This window comes from Bos javanicus, chromosome 17, assembly GCF_032452875.1.
Source record: "Bos javanicus breed banteng chromosome 17, ARS-OSU_banteng_1.0, whole genome shotgun sequence".
Taxonomy (NCBI): Eukaryota; Metazoa; Chordata; class Mammalia; order Artiodactyla; family Bovidae; genus Bos; species Bos javanicus.
This window is the reverse complement of record NC_083884.1, coordinates 35367217-35379649: the sequence shown is the minus strand read 5'-3', so window position 1 is coordinate 35379649 and position 12433 is coordinate 35367217. Positions and strand designations below refer to the sequence as shown.

The 12433-nt window shown below is 37.7% G+C and overlaps 1 protein-coding gene across 1 annotated transcript in view; it reads left to right on the top strand.

Annotated features, from left to right (window-relative positions):
• Positions 1-12433, top strand: part of FGF2 (fibroblast growth factor 2) — a 53955-nt gene that overhangs the window by 34415 nt on the left and 7107 nt on the right. Inside the window, exon 2 of the mRNA XM_061384256.1 lies at positions 5403-5506. Coding sequence (XP_061240240.1) covers positions 5403-5506 — 104 coding nt within the window. The remainder of the gene's footprint in view (positions 1-5402; positions 5507-12433) is intronic.

The following is a 12433-nucleotide window of genomic DNA, read 5'->3' as shown; positions in this document are numbered from 1 at the left end:
ACGTTTATCAAAACTGTTGACTTCTGTGCATCCAAAACCTGAACATAGATTGGTGGTCTCCAGCATGCTGAAAAGACCTGGGCTATATCAGGGTTCAGAGGTCCAATTTAGAAAGAACGGTTTTCTATTGTAGATTATTTTAAAGAACTTTCAAAATGTAAAATGTAGATACAGGAAACCATATAAAACAAATTCGTATATTAATGGGTTATTACTAGGTGAACATTCTTATAACCACCACTCAGGTTAGAAAACAGAACTTTGCCAGCCACCCCAGACGCCTCTCTGTGTCCACTGCCTCTCCAATAAAGTACACAGATTTCTAATTACTTTGAATTTCTTAGTAGTTTCATCACAGTGATAGGCATCCTTAAATATTCTAGTTTAGTTTTGCTTTTTAAAGTATGAGCTTTAGGCCTTTTTTAGTCTCAGGTCCCCCTTCCATCTTTTTTTCCTCCATAGTAATTGATTGATTGTTGAAGAAACTAGATTATTTGACCTGCGAGGTTTCTCAGTCTGGATTATGCCTGTTGCTCGAGCTGTCTCAGACTTGGCTGTTTAGGCTTCGGGGCTGTCTCCTGCCTCAGTCCTGAAATGACAATCTGCCTGGAATATCATTTCTTTTAATCTCCCTACCCTGTACCTTGTTTGTGATATTATCTCCTACATATCTTTCAAACCTTAGCTCAAATCTCATCTCTCCTAGAAAGATTCTCGGATTTTTTCATCTGATAATATATGTCATTTTCTGTAATCTCATAGCACCTGTATAATACTCATGTACAATACCAAGGACATTACAGCAATGAGTTCCTTTATCCATTTTTCTTTTGCGTGAGATGCTTTCAACTCACCAGATGTTCACAAGGTATTTCTCTGTGCCTGGCATGGGATAGAGACAGATAAAGTATAGTTCCCTTTTGGATGATATGCTTCTTACATCTCTTTTAATTGAGATACTTCCTCTTCCTCTTGTTACTCATAAATGCAGTTATTTTCAGTCATGTTTAATATGGCATACACTTGGTATTTTATACAGCATATAAAAATTGGCTCACAATGGATCAAAACCTAAATATACAAGGTAAAACTAAAACACTTAAGAGAAAAGCATAGGCATAAGTCTTCATGACCCTGGGTTAGGCAATAGTGTCTCCAATACGACAAGCAATGAAAGAACAAAATCAATACGTTGGATTTCATGAAAATTAAAAAATGTTTATGCATCAAAGGATAACATCAAGAAAGTGAAAAGACAACCCACAGCATGGAAGAAGATATTTATTTGCAAGTCAGATATCTGATTAGGGCTTGAATCTAGAACATATACAACTCAACATGAAAGTCTTTAAAAATGAGCCAAGGATCTGAATAGACATTTCTCTAAAGATACACAAATAGCCAATAAACACATGAAAAGATATTCAGCATCAGAAAAATGCAAATGAAAACTAAGAGATAACCACTCTATACCCAATCAAAATAACTATAATAGGAAAACAAAAACCCAGGACTACAAAAAAAGTGGCCTGGATGTGGAGAAACTGGACCCCTTAATTTCTTGTGAGAATGTAAAATGGTTGCTTTGGAAAACAATGTGACAGTTTCTCAAATGATTAAACATGGTACCATATTGACTTTTCAGTATATGTCCAAGAGAAAAGAAAATGTGTCTATACAAAATCTTGTACAGGAATGTTTGTAGCAGCATTATTCATAACAGCCAAAAACTGGAAACTGTCTATCAAACTGGGTGAGTAAATCAAATGTGGTCTAATTCAATGGAATGTTATTTGGCAATAAAAAAGAATGAAGTGCTGATGCATGGCCATAACGTGAGTGAAACTTAAAAACATGCTAAGTGAAGGAAGTCAGTCACAAAAGACCACATATTGTATGACCACATTTATATGAAATTTCCCGAATAGGCACATCTATAGAGATAGGAGGCAGATTAGTGGCGGCCTAGAGTTGGGATGGTGGTACTGGGAACATAGGAGGTGTGGGATGAAGATGTTCTAAAACTAATTGTGGTGATGGCTGCACAACCTTGTGACTGTATTAAAAACCATGGAATCACGAATACTTTACATGAATTGTATCTTGACTTAAAAAACAAAAGTACCAGTACTAGTTTAGTACCAGTACTTTAGTACAAGTACTGGTACTAAACTACTTTAGTACAAGTACTGGTACTAAACTAGTACCAGTACTAGTTTAGTACAAGAGCCATTGACAGTACTTAAACATCATGGTAACTCTGGAGAAAGAACTTCTAAGCTGGAGTTAACTGATATGAACAATTCAAGTCAGCTAGGCAAATAAGCCGCTTACCGTGATGGCAGTTTTTTTGTTTTTTTTTTTTAGCATAGTTTTCAAATGACGATGTTAAGAGAATAAAGTCTCAGGTAAATGAAGCCTACCTGATCTCAAAAGGAAAAAATGTCAGATCAGGTTAGTTGACAATGTTATTCTTATATTCCATATACTTACTGATTTGTCAATTTTTGCTTCAGTTCTGTTTTTTTTCTTGAGGTATCTCTCCTGATTATGAAATAACTTTGCTCATATCTAGTTACACTAGTTGCCTTGAAGTCCACATCAGATACTAATATAGCCATACCAGCATTCTTAATAGGGTGTGCAACTTATGTTTTTCCCACATTTTCAATTTGCTCATATCTTTGTATTTAAAGTGCTTTTCTTGTAAACAACATAGTTGGGTTTTGCCTTTTATCTTGTTGACAGTTTTTTCACCTTTAAAAAGTGAAGTATTTAGTTCCTTTATATTTAATTATTGATATGTTGAGTCCCTTGGACTGCAAGGAGATCCAACCAGTCCATTCTGAAGGAGATCAGCCCTGGGATTTCTTTGGTGGAAGGAATGATGCTAAAGCTGAAACTCCAGTACTTTGGCCACCTCATACGAAGAGTTGACTTCTTGGAAAAGACTCTGATGCTGGGAGGGATTGGGGACAGGAGGAAAACGGGACGACAGAGGATGAGATGGCTAGATGGCACCACTGACTCAATGGACGTGGGTCTGAGTGAGCTCCGGGAATTGGTGGACAGGGAGGCCTGGCGTGCTGCAATTCATGGGGTCGCAGAGAGTCAGACACGACTGAGCGACTGGACTGAACTGATTGATAATGTTTGGGTTTAATTTGCCATCTTGGAATTTGTTTACCCCATTTGTTCTTTGTCCTTTTGTTTCTCTTTTCCTGCCTTCTTTTGGGTTGTAGTCTTCCATATTCCATTTTTCTGAGACAAAAATGGCCCAGCTGTTAACTGTTGGGGTAGTTCAGGAGTTAACTTTGCTCTTGAACTCCACCTTGTCTTTTCAGATCTCTCTTCATCCTCCTTTTCATTTAGTGAAGGCTCAGTGCTTCTCGGGGGCTCTCAGCTCTGTTCTGCTTCCAGACTTCAGTGGATAGCTGCTTTGCACTCAGCAAGGCCTAGGTGATTCAGAAGGCTCTGAGGCCCTTCTGTTCTGTCTTCTGCCTGTCGGGTGTGATGGTTCTACACTAGGTGTAAGCTCTGTAGGAGAGAACTGGCAGGTGGGTATGGAATTGCTCTTTGATATCAGCAGCTGTTAAAAGTCTGTAAAAGTTCAGCTGGTTTATTCATACTCCCCATTTTGGCAGGATTATTCTTCTTCCTGTTAAAAATGGAAGCAGGTCATCTCTTTTTGCGGGGAAGGGACCCCAAATGTGGAATTAAGTGAAATTTTGTTTGTTTAGATCTCTTTATACCTCAGATCTGATGGGTTTTTAAAGAAAATCTATGATTTTGTGGATTATCCAGCTTCTTATTGTTTTAGGCTCTGGTTCCTGTCTCTGTTTTTATGGTTATATGGTAACAGAAACACTTTTCAGGCATTGACAGTTTACTTTTTAGTGGCTTATCAAATAACAGTATCCAAACGTGAATTCCCAAGGAATCTATGAAAGGCCAATGAATAAATGAATGACATTTACTTTTGCTTCTGAGTCACTGGTATTGACCACATGTTAATATCCATAATCTGACTTATGAATAGAAATTATACATTTACAAAATGGTGGGCTGGAGCTGGGCTAGTTTATTGATAGATTGCCAGAAAAAAGTATAGTGATTGTGCAGTCATGAGCATTTATACAACCTCATGAGCTAAAAAGAGATGCTCATATATCATATATGACTTAAGGATCTAATCATTAATAGAATTTTGCTTATATTTGTCAAAAATCTTTTCTACATTTTTCCATAATGTTGTGAAAAACTCTGTTTTCATGACTTGATTATATTCCTTTTACTTTGTATCTTATTTATTTATTCCTATTTTACTTTGTATCTTTTAAGATTCTGCAGAAGAATTTCACCTGGAATGACTGGTACATTGAGGAGAATCAGACATAAAATTAAATGTCCAACAAATGTCTTTTTTACTTGATTCCCTTTGTGGTAATTTATAATGCAGGTTATGAGAAGCACAGTTCTGAGAAGTCTGACAGTAAAGAGTTAATCTGACTTACCAAGAATTTCTTAAATTTAACTGGCCCCAGAACCTGTTTTTTAAGTAATCTGTTAGTCAAAATACATTTTGGAAAATGCTGCCTCTGAATAGCAAAAGAGAAATTTTAAACTTAATTTTCATTGAGTTGATTAGATGATTATTTGTCCATCTAGCATTATCATGCTTATGTAATATCTATTTTTTGTTTGTTTTCTGACGATCTGTTTAATATTGACAGTGTAGTGTAACACCTTGGTCATCCTCTTCAGGATCTTATAGGCTGAAATCTTCATCACACCATATAAGCAAATTAAATGTAAACATTATTTTTTTGCAAATATCTAGTTGAAAAACAAAATCTATATATCAAAATCTGTCCATAAAGAAAGATGAATAAAGATGAATACATTTGCATTGTATTGAATGGAAAGCTAGAAATAAGAAACTCAAGGAAATACAAACCAAAAGATAATAGTGAGCAATTATATTTTATTTGTGAAGAACAGGTTAAAAATAGCTTTTAAAGAATTTAAACTTTAGTAGTGTGAAAATTCTCTTAATTGGTTTATATATTTATGTACCCTTCAAATATGTACACTCAAAAAATCTTTAGTTAACAAGGCCAAGTGGAGGTAATTGCCTATTGAACAAGAGAAATTCTCCATCTGTCCCTCTTATCAGCTGACACTGGAGTGAGAAGGGAGTCTGGAGGCACTTGTGCTCTAGAGGGTCATTCGCTCTAATAGAATTTAATTGACGTTTCACCTCGGCCGCCAGCTCCTTGCCAGGGTGGACTAGCTGGTTGGTTGTGTGTCTCAATCTTTTCCCGTATGTTGCCTAAATGTGTTATGTAGATGCCTCATTTTCCTATGATACTACAAAGGTAATTTTTCTCTGTTACTTATAGTCAAACTACAACTTCAAGCAGAAGAGAGAGGGGTTGTGTCTATCAAAGGAGTGTGTGCAAACCGTTACCTTGCTATGAAAGAAGATGGAAGATTACTAGCTTCTGTAAGTAATGCTTTCTGTATTTATATTTTTTTCTTTAACTTTTATTGCTGTAAATTTACTAGTATTGGTATTTATTAAATTTTTACTAAGGTTTTGTAAATATTATACCACTTAATCTTCACATTCATATAAATAGAGAGTATTATACTCTTATTTCACAGATGTAAAAACTATAGTCCTGAGGGAGAAATAAAGCAACCAAGAAAAGACAGCTCGTGTGAGGCAGAGTCTGGAGGGCACGCCAGGTGGTCTTAACTGTCTTGACTCCCGAGTAGGCACTCTAATTCACTGCATTTTGCTGCAAAGCTATTATTTAGTTATAAAAATATATTGTGCAGTTGTCTGAAGAGCATTGGGATGGACATATTAAATTTTGAGTATGAGTTTTAAAACTTCTTTAAAATTTGACATACAAAACACTATATAGAATACTCTCTGCCATGGACTGCAGCCTACCAGGATCCTCCGTCCATGCAATTTTCCAGGCAAGAGTACTGGAGTGGGGTGCCATTGCCTTCTCCAGGGGATCTTCCCGACTCGGGGATTGAACCCAGGTCTCCCACAATGCAGGCAGACACTTTACCCTTTGTGCCACCAGGAATGCCTGTGGGCTCCTCACTTAGGTACAAATGCTGGCTCTGTCACTTATTAGCTATTTGTTCCTGGGCAAACTATTCTGAGTTCGTTCCCTTAGCTATAACACAGAGACAACAATGATCCTATCTCAGTTTTTGTGCAGACTAGTTTATATCAAGTGCCAAAATCGGGGTCTCTTATACATAGTAGTGCTCCAGATTTTCACCTCCTCCTCCTGTTCTCACTTATAAACAAGCTCATTTATGAGCAGAGACTTTTTAACTTTTTATCACTGCCACTCCAGGGTCCTCACTCCTGGCTAGTATCTTCTCCATTAATGCAGGTTCTCTGTCAACTTCTACCATTATTATTACAACTGGGATTGCATGTCTGTTGACCAGACTGCGTGGGGAATGATGCAGGGAAACAGAGCAGTATAATAGACACAGACCCTACTTGTGTCATTTCGGGAGTAGGAAAGACATGTACCTAAAAGTGTGTTTATACACAAACCTCAGCCATGATACCAGTAGCAGTTAGAAGCTCTCTATAACTTTCCTCACAGAAGGGATCTAACAATACTTATTAGGTGTTTTGAGCTTATACAGATAGTTTTTGATTTTTTTTTTTCTGAGTGAAGATCTTTGGATTTCTTTTTAATTAACTTAATGGTGTGTAGTTGACAGTGTCACATTAGTTTCTGCTGTACAGCAAAGTGAGTCAGTTATACATAATATATTCTTTTTAAGATTCTGTTCCCATATAGGTCTTTAGGATTTGAGTAGAGCTCCCTGTGCTATTAAGTAAGTAAGTAAAGTTGCTCAGTCGTCTCCGACTCTTTGCGACCCCATGGACTGTAGCCTACCATGCTCCTCCGTCCATGGGATTCTCCAGGCAAGAGTACTGGAATGGGTTGCCATTTCCTTCTCCAGAGGATCTTCCCAACCCAGGGATCGAACCCAGGTCTCCTGCACTGTAGGCAGACGCTTTACCATCTGAGCCACCAGGGAAGCTTTTACTAGTTATCTGTTTTATATATGTGTACATGTCATTCTCAATCTCCTAATTTATCCCTCCCTCCTGGGTAATTATCAGTTTTTTACACCTGTGACTCTATTTCTACTTCTAAAATAAATTCACTTGTACCATTTCTTAAGATTCCACATATAAGCAATGATATTTGTCTTTGATTTACTTCTCTCGGTATGACAATCTCTAGGTCCATTCATGTTGCTACAAATGGCATTATTTCATTTTTTTTATGACTGAGTAATATTTCATTGTATATACATACCACATCTTCTTTATCCATTCCTCTGTTGATAGACATTTAGGTTGCTTCCATGTCCTGGCTATGTAAATAGTGCTGCAACAAACACTGGAGTGGCGTGTATCTTTTTGAAATATGGTTTTCTCCAGATATATGCCTAGGAGTAAGATTGCTGGGTTGTATGGTAACTACTTTTGGTTTTCTGAGAAGCCTCCATACTATTCTCCATAATGACTGTACCAATTTACATTCCCACTAACAGTGTAGGAGGGTTCCCCTTTCTCCACATCCTCTTCTAGCATTTATTGTTTGTGGATTTTTAAATTAATGACCATTCTGACTGATGTGAGGTGATACCTTATTGCTCTAGTAATTAGTGATGTTGAGTATCTTTTCATGTGCCTCTTGGTCTTTGTACATGATCTTTGGATTTCTGAAGGGACTGAAACATACTTACAGAGAAAAAGAATATTCACTGAGTGATCATGTGATTAAGATATATTTATTATGATATGTTTGTGATTTTTGCAGGAATAAAGTCTAGGTGTAAAGGTGCTTTCTCTCTCCCTTTTTGTAAAGGAATAAAAATTTAGAATGGTCTTCAAGAATAGTGTCTTTGAGTGTAAGGCAGTGGCACCCCACTCCAGTACTCTTGCCTGGAAAATCCCATGGATGGAGGAGCCTGGAAGGCTGCAGTCCATGGGGTTGCTGAGGGTCGGACACGACTGAGCGGCTTCACTTTCACTTTCACTTGAGTGTACTAGATACTATGCTAGGCATTAGGATGATAAAACTGAATGCCAAATGGCCTGTGCCTTTAATGAGTGGCAGTCCTGGGGAGGCAGAATTGTAAATAAGTATTTGTAGTAACGTGTAGGAGAAGGCAATGGCACCCCACTCCAATACTCTTGCTTGGAAAAATCCCATGGACGGAGGAGCCTGTTAGGCTGCAGCCCATGGGGTCGATGAGAGTCGGACACGACTGAGCGACTTCACTTTTCACTTTCATGCATTGGAGAAGGAAATGGCAGCCCACTCCAGTGTTCTTGCCTGGAGAATCCCAGGGACAGGGGAGCCTGGTGGGCTGCCGTCTATGGGGTCGCACAGAGTCGGACACGACTGAAGTGACTTAGCATAGCATAGCATAGTAACGTGTAAGGGGATTGATATGTTCCTTTTCTATCTTGCATGGATGCATAGTAATATAGGAAAGGAAGTGATTAAATGTGTCTAGATTGGGGAAGATGACCTATAAGAGGATTGAATGGAGATTGGGTTATGGGTAATTTTAGGACACAGCACATGCAGAGACATGGATGCAGGAAGCTTACTAGGAGTCTCTCCAGAAGTACAGTTTACTACTGTGGGAGTGTAAGGTGCAAAGGCAGTACGAGGTAGAAGGGAAGAGATGTGGCTGGAGAGGCAGGTAAACTGCCTCCTGAAATATCTAATGTGTCATGTTGCAGTCAGCAGTGGGAAGCTGTGAAGTGTTTTAAGAAGACACACATCAGATTTGAATTTGAGAAAGTTCTCTTGCAGCAATGTAGAGGATGGACTGGAGGGGGCCAGGACTGGTGGAGACAGAGCAGTTAGAAGGCTATGGCAATAGTCCAAGCAAGTGATAAGAATCTGGCAATAACAGGATGGAGCAATGAAGTTGATCAGGTTTAGGACTGGAATAAAGGAAAAAGTCAATGATGACATCTGGGTTTCCAGTTTGGATGAAGAGGTAGATGAGAAAGGGGTTAGAAGAAAAGAGCAAGTTCTAGGAAAAGGTAATACAGGTTCAAATTTAGTCTTATCTAGTTTGAGCTGTCTAAGAGAAATTCAGGTGAAGATGTGTAACTACACAGTTGGAATTATGGGTTTGGACTTTAGAAGTCTGTGTTGACCTCGGTGTCATCAGTATATAGTGGATAAATAAGGGGAATGGATGGACTTTCCTAGGCGGAAAAAAAAAAAAAAAATATATATAGCAATGAAGACTACTTGCATGTCTTCCACTGTTCTTGCTACAAGCCTGTTGTCAACTCAAGGGATGATGTAATACTTGGGAATGTACTGAAGTAGCATGTTAAATATTTCCAGGACACTGAATCTGAGGTTAACTCCAGTATTTTCACCTCAGGACGTGGCAGACACACACAGTGCGAATCACTTTGTCTTCTATAATAGTGTTGATTTGGCTACCACCAGACAGTAACGGTGGTGGAGATAAGAAAGGAGATGACAACGTTAGCTTCTGTCTTAACTACGAACAACACTAGTCAAAATGGTTTCAAAGCTCCAGACTTTGCTATGTCTGTCTCAGTCTGGCTCAGTGAGTGACTTCAGATTCTTACCCTGTGGTTTTCCATTATTGAGATTAGAAGATCCAGTAACCTGGTAATCATGGTGTTCCTGTAAGATCATCACTGGAGGGGTTATTTATCTTGAGAACATAGGCTGGAACTTAGGTTCATCTGTAATGATAAAAGGCTCTATAATTATCTAAAGTGATGATAACAAGCTATTCTACTTTATTTATGAAAACTTTTTTTTTTTAATTGAAGTTTAGTTGATTTATAATGTTTTAGTTTCTGGTATACAGCAAAGTGATTCAGTTTTACACACACATGCACCTGGCAGTTTAGTCTTTGGGGTTGCAAGAATTGGACACTTCTTAGCGACTAAACCACTACCACATACATACACACATTTTTTTCACATTCATTTCCCTTATAGATTATATAAGACACTGAATATAGCTCTCTGTGCTATAAAGTAGACTTTGTTGCTTTTTTTTATATACAGTAGCTTATATCTGGGCAATCCCAAACTCTTTATTCTTTTTCCCCTTTGGTAAGCATTAGTTTGTTTTCTATGTCTATGGGTCTGTTTCTGTTTTGTAAATAAGTTGATTTGTATATTTTTCAGATTCCACATATAAGTGATATGTAGTATTTCTCTTTTTCTGTCTGATGGACTTCACTCAGTAAGATAATCTCTAGGTCCATCCATGTTGCTTCTATGGCATTATTCTATGTTATGGCTGAGTACTATTCCATTGTGTTTATATACCACATCTTCCTTATCCACTCATCTGCTGATGGATATTTAGGTTGAGAAGCTACTCTACAGTGCATCTCTGAAACTACTGGGGTTATAAAAGAGGAGAAAATTTATGACACTAGACCTAAAAACTGAGCTTTCTTCTCATTCTTACAGAATACTCTACAAGTTAGAATTCAGAGAATTTTGACTCCTTCTCTTGGTAAATAGGCATTAAGTGTCCCAAACTTGCTTCTGTACCATCAGAAGCATAAACTACTCTAAAATGAAGTGTTTTCTAGTGTCTCCCTTAGCTAATAAGCAGGACCTTTCACAATATTTATGGTCACAGCATTTTTAGTCTTAAATATATTTCTGTCCCCTTGGACAGAAATTAATTCTTCCTGATACAACAGACTTCCTTTAGATTGGTATAGCAAGAGTTAAATCAGCAATGCTCAGATATTTACCACAAACTCTGTAGGGACAAAGCCACAGTTGTTACACATAAATGGAAAATTCAGGATTTATCGATTTTCTTTGAGGAATGGCACCAGCCAAGATCCATTTGTTCCAGCTCCCGTCCTAGAAGCTATTCCTGCCAAGTTCATGAGTTAATCTCTAGTCTTACGATACAGTTTGTATGGCTTTCTGCCTTGCGTTTCAACAGCCATCCTCTTTCAGATTAGTCTGGGTGGGCTGAGTCAATTTTCAGATGAAAAAGTAAGTGTCGCTACTCCCAAACCAAGGAGGTGGTTCAGTAAGTGGCATACTTCTTGGAGCCAGATCCATAGGCATTGAGCTGTCAACAGCAGCTTTTAGATACGAAATTAAAAGTCTTGACCCTTGGCTATTAATATCATCTTGCCAACATTTACTGGGTTGAAATGAATCACTGATGGTGAGACATCCCATAGCTAGGGATGTCACTGGGGACCCACTCAGGTGACTTCCCAGAGACTACTGGGCATGTAAGAAAAAAAGCAAAACGACTTTGCATGTAAGTCCAAGGTTGTGACCAGTAGCCATCATGTGGGGATGCAGATGTTCCTTATTATGTAGAGACACTGGGTTTATGAACTTGAACTTGCCAAAGGCATAATTCTTTCCACTCTTCTTTTACGGGGCCCTATTTCACATCCATCCCTGGGTTCTTCTGCATTTCCCCCTGTGTGTGATTCCTACACAGATTTATAAAACTCGTTTCCCTCGCCTCAGAAAGAGCATTCTGGACAATAAAACATTTTAGTTTCTAGGAGTCACATTAGGTTGACTACCACCAGTTGAGAGTATAAAAACAAGACTTAAGTTGTGTACCTTTTTTATTTTTTTCCCCAACATCTTCACATGTTAAGGGTCTTCTTCCTCCTCTTCGAAGCTAGAAAATATAAATGTACAAGCAGTAACTAAATTTATCTGCCAAAGCATAAATTAAGGCTGACGTTGAGTATTCTTTAATACACAACAGACTCCTTATTCCACTCCATAGCAAGATAAATTCTGTTGCTATGAGCAACAGAAGCCCATAACAAATATTAGAATTTGATTTCTTCAGTGTTCAAAAATTGCATATAATAAGGTTAACTGCGATCTTAAGTTTAAATCACCAAACCTCAGTGTTAGCACTGGTATGAAAAAATTTGCCTGATCTTTATCTGCTAGAAAGTTGCATGTTGTTTTCTATATTATGTGATATATTGTGATAACCTAAACAAAATAACTTAGTATTAGAATGTATTTGACCTGTGTTGATCCATATGAAATATGCAAAAATTATATTATCTGAGGATACACATTTAATTATTGGAAAATACTTTTTCACTTATCAAATAGGGGGCCTTATAATGAAATGAAATTTACACACATAGTAAAGGAAAAGATTTTTGAGGGTTCACTTAGATTGGCAAAATATACTGATTAAATTTGTCAGAAAAATGCAGTAATTAAAGAGCGATATATATCATTTTAATTTTCTTTAAAATCATTTTTAAAAGATAAAAAGCTTCCCTGGTGGCTCAGATGGTAAAGAATCCACCTGCAGTGTGGGAGAC